Source organism: Urocitellus parryii, unplaced genomic scaffold, assembly GCF_045843805.1.
Source record: "Urocitellus parryii isolate mUroPar1 unplaced genomic scaffold, mUroPar1.hap1 Scaffold_45, whole genome shotgun sequence".
In the NCBI taxonomy this organism is placed as follows: domain Eukaryota; kingdom Metazoa; phylum Chordata; class Mammalia; order Rodentia; family Sciuridae; genus Urocitellus; species Urocitellus parryii.
The window spans coordinates 2,386,609-2,405,221 of record NW_027554016.1 but is presented as its reverse complement, the minus strand read 5'-3'; the positions used below and the strand labels follow the sequence as shown (position 1 = coordinate 2,405,221).

Genomic DNA, 18,613 nt, shown 5'->3' with positions numbered 1-18,613 from the left:
GTTAACTATTATAAATATGTTCAAAGAATAAAAGAGGCTGGGAGCATAGCTCAGAAGTAGAGCTTGTGCTTAGCATAGAAGTTCCTTGGTTCAATGCTCAAGACAAAAAGTAAAAGGAAATCCTGTGGAAAGAATTTTTTAAGTGTATGTTAGTGATATCTCACCAAGTAGAGAAAGACAGAAAATATTTTAAAAAATATAAATTCTAGAGTTGAAAACTAAAATACATGAAATAAAAAATCCACTGAAAGACTCATCAATGCATTTGATCTGGCAGAAGAAAGGGTTAATGTACTGGAAGATATTAGAATAGAGATTATGTAGTCTAATGAATAGAAAGAAAAAAGGAACAAAGCCTCAGAGACTTATGAGTTATCACTGAGTCCACCAGTATACATGTAATGGAAATGCCAGGAGAAGAGATAGGCAAAAGGTGTATTAGTCATCTTTCTGCTGCTGTGATAAAATACCTGAGATAAACAATCTTAAAGGAGGAAAGGTTTATTTCAGACCACAAATTTCAAAGGTTCCAGTCCATAGTCACTTGATTTCACCCTTTTGGGATCTGTCATGAGGCAGAACATCAAGGTGCAGGAGCATATGTCAGAGGAGGATGCTCATGTCGTGGTGGCCAGGTAGCAGAAAGAGGATGGGATCAAGGACAAAATATCCTCTTTGTGAACACACCCACAGTAACCTTTCTCCAATAAGTTTCCACCTCCAAAGTCTCCATGGCCTCTGGATAGCCCATTAAGTTTTGAATCCATCCATGAATTAATCTATTCATGAGGTAAATGTTCTCATGATTCAATCCCCCCACCCAATGTTTCTCCCCTCTGAACATTGCTGCTTGGAGATCAAGCCTTCAACGAATTATTGTTGGGCATCTATGACCCAAATTATGACAAAGGAAATATTTTTAAAATTGTAAATGTCCAAAGTTTCTTATTTCAATGAAGGAGAATAACCTACACATACAATAAACTCAACAAAATATAAGTAGGAAAAACTTGAAAGTTAATCCTATTTCTAATGTCCCACTCTGACTCCTCCTTAATTAGGATAGATGGGCTCCATACTGAGATACACTATAATCAGAAATTAAAAACCAAGATGATCTGAATGACAGAAACAAGAGTTTACCACATACTAGGGAACCTCAAGAGCAGCTGACATTTCAGATTATACACTGCAAGTATTAAAGGAAAAGACTACAAATTCTTTTTTGGTGTAGTACTGGTGATTTAACTCAAGGGCACTTTTGTGGTTGTTTCACCTGGTGTTTTCCTCCTTCTCTCCTACTGTATCTTTCATTGTGGCTCTTGCTCTGCTGCTCCTTTGTGTGCTGTGCCCACTGCCTTTGGTTGATTCCTTGCCTGTGTCCTCCCCACCTCTGCCTCCCCATTTGCTTCCTGGAAGCTGCAGGCACAACAGCCACTCATTGCAACCTAATTCTGCCTGGAAAGGAATATGGGAAAGGAGCCTCTCGTATCCTCCTGGACAAAGCTGCAAACCCAGTGCTTTCTAACTGCCATGTGAAACCACTTGCAGTAGAAAGAACTTGAGAGAGGCCACTGGTCCCTGAGCCTATACCCTGGGCTGGTTTGTGGGTCAGCATAGATTCTTTCCACTGCACATCTCTCTTGGGCATCTGGGAGCACCTGCTCTTGACTTCTGAGCAGAGGTCATTGTGGGCATGATGGTCATGGAATGAGAGGTGTGGCTACTGGACACTCTCGAAAGATCCTCAGGAGTGAGAAGGCCAAGAGATGAGTCAAGTCTGCCTGGGTTTGACCACAGTCAGCAGGAGCCCCTAGAGCCTCCTCAGAGGAACTCACAGGCATCCCCAGAAGGTTGAAGAGCCCACTGTGAGGTCCTCACAATCACCAAGAGTGCTCCCTCCCCACCCACTCTACCTCTGAGTGCAAGGGTGAGGAGGGCAGCTGGGGAAGCAGATTGACTGCCCCACTCAAGGACTTCAAATGCCAAGTCTCTGCAGGCCACATCATGAGGCTTCTTCTTCTCAGCATCCTGATGCCAAGGCTCACAGCCCATGAGACCCTTACAGCAAGTAAGCACTCCCATCAGGAGGTCCACAATCTCATCCTAGTACAGAAAGAAGCCAGGCAGATAGGTCCTCCACCTGACAACAGAAACCACCAGACAGTGTGAAGCTAATGTGACTCCTCCATTGCTTCTGTTTCAGGTGTGCTGCTGCTGCTCCCCATCTCACAGTGCCTTCAGCAAAACCCAGCCTTCCAAACAGCCACAACAGAGAAGACCTGCAGCAGGTACCTCTGTACATCCCCTCCACCCTTCTCCCACAGACCCTCTCTCTTACTGGTTCACACTCCTTTCAGGTTGCCACTCTCGTTTGTTTATGATTTAGGCCTATCAGAAGCCCCCTTGGATACTCCCACACCATTCATCAAGCTGCTGCCAACAAGACTGAACCTCAATGGCAATAGAAGAGGGCCTTGCTGAGGGAAACACGAGACAAGTGAGACAAGTGATCACCTAAATACATCTGTCCACCATCCTTTGAGACAACCCTTCTGGTTTCTTCTTTGCCTTGCTTATTCTAAGAGACAGAAAGAAGAAAATGCTTATAAAATATTCCATAGCATCCTATGAAAATAAGAACGGATTTTTTATCTGTCATTCTCTGCACCAATGAAACAGCTTTTATTAGCCCTCAGGCAGGTGATACAACCTTTCTTGAGCCTGTTTTCACATTGCAAAAAGGGAGAATCATAATACCTCATTCAGGTAGTCATGGGATTGAACAAAACAATCTATGTGGAAAACTAAGCATGATGCCTGCTTCATCCCCTCCACAAATACCACACCTCAGTCTGAACAGGTGAAGTCCATCTGGATTGCTAGGCCTCTCTGAGAGGTCACTTGGCCCAGCCTCCAACCCTGAGGTTAATAGTTTAGCAGATGAAAGGGGGTCCTAGGCTAGTTCTACTGGATAAGAGAAAATGACCATACTTGACTGGATTCCCCACTTTGAAAGCTAGCCTTAAAACCCCAGCTTCTGATTGGGAATCCTGACAAAGAGCAAACCAGGTCCCCACAGTCAGATGAAGACAGTGAGTGCCCAAATTTCTAAGCAAAGGGGACATTATTAGTGTTTTCTGTCCAACACTCTCAGCACCATGCAGCCAGGTATGCAGCAACTCCTGTAATCCCAACTACTGAGGAGACAAAGTCTTAAGATTGAAAGTCTGAGATCTAGCTCAGCAAATTAGTGATACCCTGCATCAAGATCAAAAATTAAAAGTGCTGGAGATACAGCTAAGTTGTGGAACCTCCCTGGGTTCAATCCCCAGTACTGCAAAATAAAAAAAAATAGAAAAAAATGAGGCAAATGTTTAAGAATCCCACAAGGTAACTCTGAGGAACAGTAGTCCTAACTCCCTCTACTCCCTACAGCAAATCATTTCTTTCTCATGTAGATCAGAATATCTAAATTACTAAGAAAATCAATGTCAATAAAAGCTACACCCTCATTTTCAGTATATTCCATGACACCATAACTAAAGCTGTCTGTACTCCAGCATCATAAGAAAAGAACAGCCATCTCATTCCAAATTTCAGCTGTGTTTGTACTCCAAAATACATCAAAAAAGTTTTCATACAAATAATATCTACATTCATTCATCCTAAACAGGGCATATAATCCTCAACAGGGCATATAAAATGCAAACTCCAGTGAAAGTACATTGACAAAAGCATATTTTTTACAGTGTCCCAAGGATCCTTCTCCCTATTACAATGGGAAATCAGTGATTTCATTGTGGAGAACACTGAAGAGGCCACCTTAACCACATGAGCAAGGGATTATCAGTGGTGATAAGACAAACCAACAGGAATTCTGTTATGGGAATCAATGAGAAAAGTCAAGAAGCATTTCTGCCAAATCACATGTCTTCAATATAACCATGAAGAAAATGTCAAAAACCTAAACTGGGGATCAGTCTACAAAATAAATGGCCAGTCATTTTTGAAAGTGTCAAGATCATAGTATGGTGGTGTACAGTTGTAAACTCAGCAATTCAGGAGGCTGAGGCAACAAGGTTGAGTCCAGTATGGGTAACATAGAGAGTCCTTGTCTCAAAATTAAAAAAAAACAATCTGGTGTGATGGCACCCACCTTTAATTCCATTGGCTTGGGAGGCTGAGGCAGGGGGATCACAAGTTAAATGTGAGCCTCAACAACTTAGCAAAGCCCTAAGCTATTCAGTGAGACCATGTCAAAAAAAAATTTTAAAGGGGTGGGGGGCTGGAGATGTGGTTCAGTGATAATGTGTGCCTGGGTTAAATACCCACTACCAAAAATCAAATAAACTAAACTAAATAAAGACCAAAAAGGGAAAAGGTATAGCTCAGTGGTAGATTACCTCTTGGCTCAGTCCTCAGTTTCATGGGGTAGGGATGGGGAGACTGAGGAAACATGGCAACCATAGCCACATGGAATCCTGGATTGAGTCCAGGGCCAGAAATGGACATTTGGGAGACAACTGATGAAATCAGAGTCTAATGCCACCATAGTGATGTTCATTTCCTGACTCTGAGAATTATCCTCCATTTATACAATATGCCAACATTTGAAAAATCCAGGTTAGAGGTATATGGATTTTTCTTGTACCCAATTTTGCGACATTTTTTATAGATATAAAATTAACTAAAAATAACTGCTTACTGTTACCTGATTAAGAAGATTAGCCTACAGTTACAGCAGCACCATACAGCATTCCTCCAACACTCTGACAACCCCAGGGGGACCTTACCCATATGAGATCATCATCAGCTCCCCCAATTATCACCAAGCTGTTTTCTTCATGGATCTTCTCCCAGAAGTCCTCTATGGCCTCAGGGTGACACTTCAGGGAATTCTGACCAATAACAAAGAGGACTGGAGTCTTCATATCAAAGAGGGGATCATCCACATCCTATAAGGGGTATAGGGTTAGATCTGGCCAGTTCACAATCATGCAGAACTGACCCAGCATGTATGAGGATGTGTTCCTGATGCCCCTTCCCCCACTGTCAATGATCCCTGCCACCAGCTTCACCTTACTCTTACCCCCCGGGGGCCATACACAGTGAACAGAGGAAACCCAAGGCAGAAAACAGCAGTGACATATTCCATGATTGACACCTTTGGACAATGGCACAGTCTGTCTGCAGGAAGGTGACTTCAGTGTACCTCAGCCTACCCAGTGTCCAGGGGATTGGCAGACCCACCAGCCATTCCCTCCTCCCCTTCCTCTGTCCTAACACAAGGTGTGCTCTCCCATGAGAGCTACTATGAAGGGAAGTCAGGTCCTCAGATGGCACATGATGGGAGGTTTCTCACTTCAACCTTGTCAACCTGCTAGGCCGACTTTTCTCCACCAAGAGTACATAAAATGGCAAATGCATTGCCTTTCTCCCTTAAGTAGAATAGAATCTCTCTGCTCCAGACATCCCAGATTTTGTGGAACAGCTGCTGATTTCACGTCCCTGGGAGCAGGAGTCAGGTGAATGTGGTCTTCCTCTCTGGGCTCTAGGTATCTACTCCACTAGACTGGACAGTACTGGGGCTCTGGACATGTCAGGGGCACTTACACAAACTAGTGGACACACAATGTAAGACAAAGGAAAAACTCCTCAATATCTTATAAGGTGACAGAATATGAACACAACATGAAACTCCAGAGCTATTGATTTGTGCCTATGAGATTTATTTTTTCAGTTGGGCAAATTAAATAGTACTTACATGTGGGAAAAAAGTAACTCAGGAGTTGGTTTTTGTTGTTGTTGTTGTTGTTTTTTGAAATGCTGATTGATGTACATAAATAAAAGATAATATATTGGGATTTCCTTCAAATTAACCTGAGTGAGAAAGGAAGCAGGAAGGGGAAAGATGAAGCAAGCCTACTATGAGTTGGTTATAGGTAAAGTTGGGCAAGGGGCCCTGTGGTGTACTTACTAGCTTCTCTCTACTTTAGGTCCTGCTGAAAAATTTCCAGAATAAAGTGAAAAAAAAACACTAAAGTTTGTTTTCTACAGTTTAAAATGCAATCATCAGGTAAGCACCTAGCACTGGGCTTGAAACACAAGTCAAGGCCTTGATGGCCATCATAAGCAGGCAGTACTGCCCCCCAAGACATCTCCAAATAAGACAGAAACCACTTACCTGACAGGCCACCAAAGCTCCCATGTTCCGGCCAATTAAAATGATGGGTTTGTGTGGGAAATGGAGGTGAATCTTCAGAGGAAGGGAAAGAAGACAGTCAGAAGGAGGCTGCAGACAGGTATAAACACCCCACCACACTGGGTGTACCAGAGTCACCCAGGGTGTGCCATGGTTGCCCAAGAAAGGGTCATTCTCACCTCCAAAACTTTGCTTCTCACTGACCCAATCATATGCTCAAGGCACTGAAGAAGACCCACTCCACTGCCATTTTTTGGCAGATGGGTGGCGACAGGGATGACCTAAAGGAAGGAAGGGTGCCATGCCAAAGTGCTAGGTTCAAATCTCTCCATTCTACTTAACCTACTCTGAATCCCTCAACCTTGCAGCAAGTGGTATCTGAACACCAATTAAGAGTCACGGGATGCTCTACATTTCAAGTTCATCCATTTTTACACCCTCCTGTGTTTCTTCTCTTCCATCCTCCTAGATCTTATTCCCATGTGGAGACGTCCTCTTGCCCCCAACAAACCTTGCCTAAGCAGCACAGCTGAGATTTCCAGATGTGGTGGTGGTGTGAGGTGGGGAATGCAGAGTTAGAGGGGCCTGAGGAGGTGATAAGAATCTGAGGAGAGCCAGGGAGTTTCCTCTGCAAAGAGAAAATCCCACCTGGTGAGTGAGAGGCTCACCCACAACCATCAGGAGTGGCTTTTATGGCTGCTCACCCAACCCATGACCCATTGCTTACAGAACTATGTTAGGCACTAATAAACAAGTGGTTAAGGGAAAAGGTTACACCTTCCTCCAGCCAGGGCTACAGGCTACAAGTCAGAACATCTCACTGCCACACTTAAGCCTGAGCCCCTCAACTCACTGGCTTGTCATGAGGAAGCATCCCTGCAACAGGGTCCCAGGGCCTTTTCAGCAGCAGTGACAAGGCCTTAGTTCCTTTTGCCCCAGTCTTTGTGTTGGGCAACACAAGCATGTGGTCAATCAAGGTTAGAATCTACAAAGACAAAGTTTGAGATGCTTCAGTGTGTAGCAAAGGCACAAATAAGTGGCTGCATGAAAAGTAAGCCCCCAGAATGCAAGGACAGTGTGTATGCTCCTTTTGAAATCAATCTGGTGAAATGCATCTGGATCCTAAGTTTATCCCCATCCCTGTACCAAACAATTTCACTAGAGAACCTTCTAAAAGGAATTATATCAATCCAGGTATGGTGGAACACACCTGTATTCCCAGCACCTTGAGAGGTAGAGGCAGGAGGATTGCAAGTTCAAACCAGCCTCAGAAAATGAGTGAGGCCCTAAGCAACTGAGCAAGGAGAACCTGTCTCAAAAATTTAAAAAGGCCTGGTGTGGCTCAGTGGTTAAGTGTCCCTTGGATCAAATCCTGGTTCCAAAACAAGAAATTATATCAAAAATAATATATACCCAGTGACATATTATCTGTTAATAACAATCAAAATACATAAACAATCTAAAAGTATATGTTAGGGAGCAGTTAAATAATTTATCCACCTGACTGAATATCTAGGATTATTTTCTTTCTTTTTTCTTTTTTTTTTTTTTTTGGTACCATTGATTGAACTCAGGGATGCATAAAGACAGAGACACATCACCAATTTTGATTTTTTATTTTTATATGGTCTTACTGAAGTTTCTTGAAGCCTCAATAGTTGCTTGAGGCTGGCTTTGAACTCACAATCCTCCTGTTTCAGCCTCCCAAGCTGCTGGGATTACATGTGTGTACCATCATGCCAAGCATGGGTTAATTTCAAATACATACTAGACAATATACAACCCACAGAAATAATTAGCACCAGGCATGGTGGCCATGCTGTCATCACAGTGATGTGAAGGATGATAAGCTTGAGGCCAGCCTGAGCTGTGAGACTCAGTCTCAAAATGTAAATAAATAAAATGCAGGTCAGTGATACAGCATCCTTTGGTTCAATCCCTAGTACTGAGAGATAGAGAAATACAGAAGAAACAGAGAAAACAAGGAACAAAAGGATTTTGCTAAAATTCTACATATAAAACAAAATATATACAGCACTATATAAAAGGCTGTATGATGATATGAACATGCCAAATGTTCATAGAATTCCTGTGGAACTATGCATGACTTTTTCCTTATGTATTTCTGCATTTTCTAAAATTTCTAGTGACTATTTGCTGAAAAAAAATATATAATTTTTTAAAATTGCTTTTTCTGGGCTGGTATTTTGGCTCAGTGGCATAGCACTTGCCTTGCACATATGAGGCCCTCGGTTCAATCCTTAGGACTCCATAAAAACAAATAAACAAAATAAAGAAATTGTATCCTTATATAAATAAGAAAATTTAAATAAACCCTGCATTTTCTTCTAAAGTACAGCCTTCAAGTGTGGCTTGTTAATGAAGCCTACTATTATGTTCTAAAAACATATCCAACAATAGTGTATATATCATGAATTATACCATATCCTGTTCTTTTCCTGTCCACCAAAGATGTGACCTCACAGATGTATAAATATGAGTTTCAAATACACTGATGCTTACATTCCAAAGGAGTATTTGTGTGAATTCCACACTGCCCACAGAGGTTAAAGTGATCTCAGGGAAAGGAAAAGGTTTTTACATGTTAGAGATCCTTTTCAGAAAGAAAAAAAAAAGGTTTTTAAAGATTGGAGAATGAAAAGTATCAAGGTCTGATGGAGGTTGTTAGACTTCAGAGGGAGCAGGAAAACAAAATCCAGTAATGACATAAGCCAGGGGCTGTCAGGCCATGAGTCCTCTGGATTTTAGGCCCTGCACCTCATTATGGAGATGGCACAAAGGCATTACACCAGATCAAATGTAAAAACAAGACATTGTCTCCTATTTTTATTAGCATACCTGCTAGCCATGCCCTCCAAACTGACCACATAAAGACTTTACCCAACCCCATGTCTGAATGCATCACAGGGACTGGTGGCCCCCAGCACAGGGCAGACACCAACCATAGCCTTCCCTTCCCTTTCAGTGTCTGCAAAGCATCCATGTAGGCAGCCAGCATGGGCAGACTCAAGGTCTCTACCAGGGTCGTGTGCAGCCACTGGATCATCTTGGTGTCCCAACTCTTACTGGCCTGCTGCACCCACCTTGCACACTTGTCTACAGCTACATGATGCAGCACTGGCTCATTACAAGCCTGAAAAATACAAGAAGAAGGAACAAGAGTTCCACATAGTTAGCAAATAGGAGGTAGGTAGAAATCAGTCAGTCATAGAGGCCTGAACTAGGAAGAGCCCACATTGGCAGATTTCTGATTTCTTACCCCTTCGATGGCCAAGCGGGCAAGTTGGTCAGACTGCAGGGCTTTGAGGATCTTGTTGAATAGTGTGTTCTGGGCCACTGTCCAGTCAGTCCTAAAGGGAATATCTGAGAAATTAGGGACATACCCTAGGGACACTCCTCATGTATGCACAACATTTAAGGAAAACTCTGTAATCTTTTTTGATCCCCTTCTGAAAGAGTATAACTTGACACAAGATTCTGTTCCCAAACCTGGCAATGAATCATCTCAGCACACATTTGTATATTCTCACCTACAAGTCAATACCAATCAAAGATGAAGTCTTTTAGTGCTACTAAAGCTAATTATTTATCTAAGAGCTAAAATACACTAGCAAATGAAGATAGGGTACCAGCGTATAGAGAAATTTGAATTGCACAGGTTGTACATTTCACAAAACCTGAAACAGCAAAGCATTTCAGTATACCAAAACCTTAGACTATGGTAAGAATTCTACTTAAACTAGCTTTAAAAACAAAAATATGACAGATATGTGACTATTCTCCTGGTCTCAGTTCTACCCTACAGTAATTTCTCTCCCTTTTCAATGCTTCTTAATTTTTCCTCTATGCCACAAAATTAGTAAACTTATGTCCTATATAAGTTAACATTTTGTTATCCCAGTATATGACACCACCATACACATGACCAGCTGCTTACTGACAACTTTTTCTGTCCTACAAATCAGCAGTAAACTGAAATCAGGAATCTACCCTACAGTTCTTAACCCCACATCAATGCACCCAGACAGAATTGTGGATCCTGTTAACCTGCCCATCAACCCACTCCTGGCAATCTGAATTAGGTACTCTAATTCAGACTAAGAAGCCTCCTATAGATATGAAAACAAAGGCAATAGAAGAAAACCAATCAGAGCCAGTTACAGTGGTGCACACCTGTAATCCCAGCAGCTCAGGAAGCTGAGATAGGAGGATTGTGAGTTCAAAGCCAGCCTCAGCAATAGTGAGGCACTATACAACTTTTGACACCATATTTCTAAATAAAAACATAACAATAGGTCTGGAAATGTGGCTTAGTGGTCAAATTCAATTCCAAGGACTAAAACAAAATAAAACAAAACAAAAAAAAAAACCCACAAAAATACCAACTCAGTAATATCTGTTTACTGACTCTCCCTGTCATTAGGAAAAAACTACTCAATATTTTTTTTTAAATATAAGTGATTGCAAGGCCCAAATAAAATTTATATCAAGGTAGTGTTTCTTATCAGTAAAAATAAAGTCAAAAAATAGGGCTGAGATAACCACTAGCAAGGTAGAAAATAGTAATCAATCTACCTAGGTATATACCTATTTCAGATTCAGGTCTTTCTAAGAATGAAATAAGAAAACATCTAAAAAACCTAGAAGACAAAAAGGAAGATAAATGTAGCTATATGAAAATTTCAAACCTCTGTAAAATGGAAAAAGAATTATAAAGTTAAAACATAGTGGGAAAACGCAACTGCATTGAAATAAGAAAGATACTCCAGAGCTGGATGTCGTGGCAACACACCTGTAATCCCAGCAGCTCGAGAGGATGAGGCAGGAGGATCATGAGTTCAAAGCTAGCCACAGCAATGGTGATGTGATGAGCATCTCCCTAAATAAAATACAAAATAGGGCTGGGGATATGACTCAGTGCTTTACTGCCCCTGAGTTCAATCCCTAGTACCAAAAAAAGTAAGAAACAAAGATATCCCAGAGGCCAATGTGGTGACACCTGTACTCCCAGCATTAGGGAGGCTGAGTGAGTCAGGAGGATCTAAAGATCAAAGTCAGCCTTAGCAACATAGGAAGACCTGTCGCAAATAAAAAACAATGGCCCTGCTTAGGGTGGTTAAAACTCCAGAACAAAAAAAGGCCGCAGAAAATTTAATACAATAAGAAGTAAAAGCATTTGGGCTGAGGCCATAGCTCAGTGACAGAGCACTTGCCTAGCATGTGTGAGGCACCAGGTTATTCCTTAGCATATCATAACAAAAAACAAATAAATATAAAGCCATGCTGTCCATCTACAATTACAAAAATTCTTTTAAATAGAGTAAAGTATTAAGCTGGGTGTGGTGGTTCATGCCTGTAATTCCAGTAGCTTGGGAGGCTGAGGCAAGAGGATCGTGAGTTCAAAGCCAGCTTCATCAAAAGCGAAATGCTAAGCAACCACTTTGTCAAACAGTCTGGCAGTTTCTCAGAAGTTAAGTACAGAGTTCATATACATATGATCCAGCAATTCCATTCCTAGGTACTTTACACATACATTCACACAAAAACTTGTACACAGGGCCTGCTGAGGTAGCTCAGTAGAGCACTTGGCTAGCATGCACAAGGCCCTGGTTTCAATCCCCAGCAAAACACACACACACACACACACACACACACACACACACACAATTGTACACAAATGTTCACAGCATCATTTTCATAACAGCCAAAGCAGAAACAACCTAAATGCCAATCAGTGATCAGTGGACAAATAAAATATGGATCATCTAATCAATGGAATGTCAGTCAACAGAAAGGAGTGATGTAACATGGCCTAATAAGCATGACCCTTGGAAACATTCCACCAAGCACAAGCCAAACCACCCACCATGGAGAACACACAGTTCACAATCCCATACACTCAAGTCCGAAAGAGGCAAATCTATGTCAAAGAGTGGACTGGTGGCTCCCAGGGGCCAGTGAAGTCAGGAGGAATGGTGATTGACTGATAATAGGAATAGAGTTTCTTATTGAGGTGAGGAAATAGTTCACCAAACTCACTAGGGTGTTGGGGGCATAACTCTGAATTTACACTAAAAAGCACTGGCAGTACACATAAGCTGATGAATTACAGGGTGTGTAAATAAACCTCAATAAAGTTGTTATATAAAAGGGAAATGTTTGCTAAACAAACAGAAAAATGGAGGAATGCTGATTCTGTTGGAGGCAGGGGCAGGGAAACAAAACTAGCCAGCAAATCCAGGAAAATGAATGTAAATATCCCTCAAAACCAGAGATTGCAAATCTTTGTTTGTATATTTGTTTGTTTGAGAATAGGGGGGATTATACCTGAGAGCTCATGCCTGCTGTGACATACTCTAGTACTGACTTGTACTCTCAACACTTTCTTTTTAAAATTTAGGACAGAGTCTATTTAGCACAATGCTGACCTCAAACATGTAGACCTCCTGTCTCAGCCTCCCTAGTAGCTCATATTACAGACATGCCACCACAGCCAGTTTTAAATCTATTTTTAAAGCCGCTCAAAATATCTCTTGGATTTTCATGTGATTCTAAAACATTTGCACTCTACTAGCTATAGACCACAAAAATGTAAAATCATACAAATGTACATTTAATTTTCGGTAGTCTGGGTGAGCCCTATATTGTAACGCAAGCTACAGAACTAGCCACACCCATCAAATTAAATCATTTTTTTTTATTCCACAAACTTTTTTAAAGAGAGGATTCTTAGCTAGGCACAGTAGTGCACACCTGTAATCTCTGCAATTCAGGAGGATCACAAATTTGAGGCAAGTCTCAGCAACATGAACCATGTTGCCCAGGTTAGAGTCAAACTCATGGGCTCAATCAATCCTCCATGGATTATTCTGAGCTCTGAAAAAACACTCTGCCTATATGCCTACTGTATGCTAGGCAATGCCATAGGGAGGCTGAGATGGCAGAGATGCAGGCCCTACTCTCAATGAGCTCACAGCACAGCAAGCTGACAGTCATGAGACAGAGTTAGGAGAAAATTCTCATTTATGTAGCTACAATAAATGTCTCGTTAAAGAGGATGAAAAAATTATTAAAGGATGGTGACATTAACCCATCCCTCTGAGGAGTGGCCTACTATTGACATCTTCTCCCAGTGCTCTGGTGGAGGAGGGGCATCTGAATCAGGCCTGGCAAAGATGACGTGTTGTTCACACTCGTTCATCATGCAGCACACCTTCTGGTTGTCATACAGTTGCATGGGAGACAACGTGACCATCTCCACATCTATTGGAACATCTGATTCTATGTAAACGGGTGAGGAAATGAGACAAGCCTACAAATACTGCAAACAACACCATGGTTAACAATCACCTGGTTACCAGAAAATGTCTCTTTAACATAGTCTGATTTACATTGCATAAGCACATTATAGCCACAAAAATTTTTGATCCTAAGTCATCTTTCTCACATTTTTCTAGATCTCTTCCCTCTCTGTGGTATGTACTGAAGGAATATAAAACCAGCTTAAAGTTTAAAAAGTGACCAATAGCTTTTATAAAGAAAGATATATTCCTTAAGAAAATAATTAATTACATAAAGGTAATTATTATTACAAATACAGAAGCTATAAGCCACATGCAACTACCTAAATAAATTGAAATTAAATAGTGTCAATCAATTTAAAATCCAGTTCCTAATCACACAAGACACGTTTCTAATGCTCACCAGACTGGCCACCAGATCAGACCACACAGGATTACAGCATTTCTATAACTGCAGAGTTCTGTTGAATAGCACTGGTCTAGAGTTTTAAATAATTCATTAGTAAATCAACTTGTACTTAACTATAAGATTGTAAAAGTCTGTGATTATCTAGGATCACCTGTTATGCAGACAGCTTCTATCTAACTCATTTTGTGCAGTGCCTACAACTAAAATGAATATAAATGGATCATTGAAGGACCTTTCACATTTTAAAATGATGCTAAGAGAATTTTAGAACCATGGGGATCCTTCCCCAACACCTTAGGTACACTGTACAATCTTTGTTGCCTGAAATAGCATGCAAATCAATTGGGTCTACTAGCTATCTCCTCAACACCATATTAAATTTTTGACCTCGATGATCTCACTGCACCCATTCCCAATGACTGGAATAATCACATCATTGTTAAATGAAGTGAATAACTGTGCAGTAGATTTGGTAGTGGGAATAAGAGCTGATTATCTTTTCAGATCAGAAACTGAGTGAACACTTGCGGACATGTGTGCCTACAAGATTACTCTTGATTTTGGCATCTGAAACCTATACTCGCTAGGTCTCCCCAATTCATGGTACCATCCAGCTACTCATGCCAAAGATCTAAGAAGGATCCTATTTGAACCTTTTCCTTTATACTGTTCCCATCCTTTTCCAGAATATCATGATGTCTAGCTCATCTCAAGCTACTGCAGAGGCCTCATTGCTGGTATTCTTAACCCCACTCTTATACTATAATCTACTTTTTTAAAATCCAAAGTGATTCTCTAAAAATACAAATTGGATCCCTAGGTCAAAATTCTCCAATGACTTCATACCACTCATAATCAACTGAGATTTCTTTTGCCAACCTCTCTCTACCTCCTACTTACAACCCACCTGCCACTATATTCCAGCCACAATGGCCTAAAATTATTTCCTGCAATATGCCAAATTCCAATTTTCAGGGTCTATGTATGGCAACAGGGTTTATATGAGGAAATAATTTTCTAACTACCAACAAAATGAACTCTACAGGACCTCACTTTAAGAAAAAAACTGTCACAAAGTCAGGAGTGGTGGCACACCCCTGTAATTCCAACTGCTAGTGTAGCTGAGGCAGGAGGATTAAAATTTCAAGCCAAACCATAGCAACTCAGGAAGACCCTGTTACAAAATTTTCAAAAAGTGTGGGAGATGTACCTCAGTGCTTGCCTAGCATGCACAAGGCTCTGGGTTCAATCCTCAGAACCTCAAAAATAAAGTAATATAACGAGGCTGGGGCTGAAGCTCAGAAGTAGCAACCTTGCTTGGCATATGTGAGGCACTGGGTTCAGTTCTCAGCATTGTATATAAATAAATAAAATAAAGGTCTATCAACAACTAAAAAAAGAAAAAATAATAATTAAAAAATAATATAATGGGGTATGAATCCAGGAGTTTCAATGTCAGCAAGAAGCTTTACATAACAAAAAGGAAAAGATTTCAAATGCTTTTTTCAGGAGCTTTTCAGTTATGCCTTAGGAGAGAGGCATCAAGCTTACAGTTTTAGCACAGTGGTCCATGTCTATAGACAGCCCCAGGAGGGTCACTGGGGTGCAGGATTTGGAGAGTAATCTGGGCAACATAGAATTACTCCGCTTTCATTGAAACAAAAACAAAAACAAACCAAAAATAACAAAGGCCAACCTGAATCAAATGTTAAGGAGGCCAGGAACCGTAGTCATGCAGATAATCCTTGGAGCTCCTGAGGTTGCCACAGAAGGATAACAACCTCAAATCCAGCCTCAGCAAATTACCAAGGCCCTACACAACTTAGAAAGACCTGTCTCTAAATAAAATTTTTAAAAAATGGGCTGGGGATGTGGTTCAGTGGTGGAGTGCCTCTGGTTCAATAAACAGTACCAAAAACAAGAACAACAACAAAGATTATGCTAGATATTCCATAAAGTCACAGGTCCTATGTCTTATACAACAAAAATTTCTAACATCATTGGGAAATGAATCGCAAACCACAATTCTATGTGTATTTAAAACACATCATGGGTTGCTATGTTTGGAGGCTGAGCTCAATCCCCAACACTGCAAAATAAAAGGAAAAAAAATTTAAAAAACACATCATGGTCTCTCTAATTCTTTAAGAATCAAAGGTGGGGTGAAGTAGAATATAAAGGGCAAAATACAAGGCAAAATACAAGATTTCTATCTCCAAACAACTAAAGCCTTTGCTTAAGGAAAGATTGAAATTAGGTAAAATTATAACCCGTGTCCAAGAGATTAGGATGTCTGTTTTTCTAACTTTTCTCAGGAAAATTATTCAGTGCAAATGTTGACACTGAGGCCTGATATTTGTATATGCTCAACAGAAATACACAAATTAATCATCCAACCTTCCCATATAAGTACCCACCAATCATCCCTCCAAAAATCCACTCTAATCCCCACCTGCTCAGTTCCGGCAATAGTAGCCTTTAGGAAAGAATTCCAAACTCACATGGTAATCTGGTGCTGCCTCAGGGGAGTGACAAAGAGCATGCAGGTGGGGTGGACACGACTGGCATCTGGGTGAGCACTCCATGGCTTTGCATAGCTATGGTCCAGAAAAAAAACAGGTCCTCTGGAGGAGGAAGGGCATCTGCCTGAAGTCTGGCAAAGATGACATGCCAGTTGTACTCATTCATAACACTGTACACCTTGTTGTCATAGAGTGGCATGGGAGTCAACGTGACCATCTCCACATATATTGGGACATCTCATTCAATGTAAACAGGTGAGGAAATGGGACAACCCCCACACATACTGAATACAACACCATGGTTAATAATCATCTAGTTACCCAAAAATGTCTTTTATATTGAATAAGTACCTTATCACCACAAAAAATTATCCTAATTCATCTTTCTCATTTTTCTCTCTAGATCTCTGCCCTTTCTGTGGTACATGCTGAAGGAAATAAAATCACTTAAAATGATATTAAAAAGTGACCAACATCTTTGTTACGAAAGACAAATAATACTGGTCGCAGTGGCCCATTCCTGTAATCCCAGTGGCTCGGGAGAGTAAGGCAGGATTATCACAATTTCATAGCCAACCTTAGCCAAAGTGAGAAACTAAGCAACTCAGTGAGACCGTGTCTCTAAATAAAATACAACATGAAGCTCGGGATGTGGCTCAGTAATTGCATGTTCCTGAATTCAATCCCTGCTTACGAAAAAAGAAACTAAAAGACTCAATAGTGGGTGTGAAGTGGAATCAAAAGAGAAAAAACACAAGATCTCTAGCTCCGCAAAAAACTAAAGCCTGTGCTTAAGGAAAGATTATTATTATTATTATTATTAATATATTTATTTATTTATATATAGTGCTGGGGATTCAACCCAGGGACCCTTACCATTGAGCTACAATCCAGCCCTTTTTATGTTGAGACAGGTTCTCCCTAAATTGTGGAGGTTGGCCTTGGAATTGCTACCTCCCAAATTTCTGGGATTACAGGCATGTGAAATCATACATGGCCTGTGTGGCAATCTTTTTTTTTCTGTTACCAGGCATTGAACCCAGTAGGTACTTAACCACTGAGCAATATCTCCAGTCCATTTTTATGCTTTCTTTAGGGTCTTGCTATGTTGCTGAGGCTGGCTTTAGACTCACAATCCTCCTTCCTCAGCATCAAGAGCCACTGGGATGACAGGCACATGCCAATGTGTCCTGCTGTATGTGGCAATCTTTTATAATCAAGATCTCAGCATTTATTTTCATCAGTTTAATCCTTTTCAATTTCTTTTTCCCTATATAAGACTTATCTAAGTGGACACCCTTGTCTATTTTCCTTTACATGTCTTGCTTTTCTAACTTTTCTTAGGAGAAGTCTTCAATGCAAATGTCCACATTTAGGCCTGATATTTGTATGTGCTCGTCACAGATGCCCAAATTAACATGCAAGCTTTCCACACAGCACCCTCCCAGTCACCCCCATGAAAGTACTTACTTCCCAGTTCTAGCAGTAGTAGCCTTTAGGAAAGAAACCCAAACTCACATGGTATCCTGGTGCTGCTTCAGGGGAGTAACAAAGGTCATGCAGGTGGGGTGGGCCCTACTGGCATCTGGTTTGGCATTCCATGGCTTGGCATAGCTGTGGTCCAGAAACTGGGTCCCACTCTCTTTCATGCACTGAAAGCTGGAAGAATAGTGAGGTGCCCATGGGACAAGCTGAATTCTAGAAGTTCCTCTGTCCACCCCTGTGGGTCCTCTCAGTAAAGCAGCAGCAACTCAAGGCATGGATATCTGCATCCCAGTCACCTGCAGCAAAAAGTGTCCGTTTAAGTGAATTGGAATATTCTAAATTTCTAATGGGAGTCAACATGACCTGCTACAGATCCTACTGTCCATATATTGTACAGACATCTTTGCCCATGCAGGGAGGGCTCCTGACATCCCAGAACCACCAGCAAAAGAGTGACGGTGGGTGCAAGTGGCTTGGCCAAGTTTGCTGTGGGTTCACGATGAGGAGTAGCCATCTGGATCGGTCTTGTGTCATTGTGGCCCCAGCCACTAGTCCCAGACCCCGAATGCACGTCCTGCCTTGAGTGAGGCCACGACTATGGATCCTTGCTCAGGTCCAGCCTGCAGTTCACACATAGTAGTCGAGCAACTAGCGCTTCTGAGCTTGGTTC

General features: G+C 41.3%; 1 protein-coding gene across 1 annotated transcript; it reads right to left on the bottom strand.

The window, feature by feature from the left end:
- Window positions 1–506: 506 nt before the first annotated feature.
- On the bottom strand, window positions 507–18,177 carry LOC144252541 (KAT8 regulatory NSL complex subunit 3-like). The gene is given in 16 exon segments (XM_077794799.1): window positions 507–565; window positions 1,594–1,662; window positions 1,665–1,750; window positions 1,913–2,106; window positions 2,518–2,581; window positions 4,792–4,958; window positions 5,093–5,167; window positions 6,188–6,259; window positions 6,385–6,486; window positions 6,717–6,833; window positions 7,059–7,190; window positions 9,165–9,359; window positions 9,486–9,576; window positions 13,348–13,511; window positions 16,440–16,560; window positions 18,098–18,177. Coding segments are annotated over 16 exon segments (1,752 nt in total). The 5' UTR covers window positions 18,142–18,177.
- Between the last annotated feature and the right edge of the window lie 436 nt (window positions 18,178–18,613).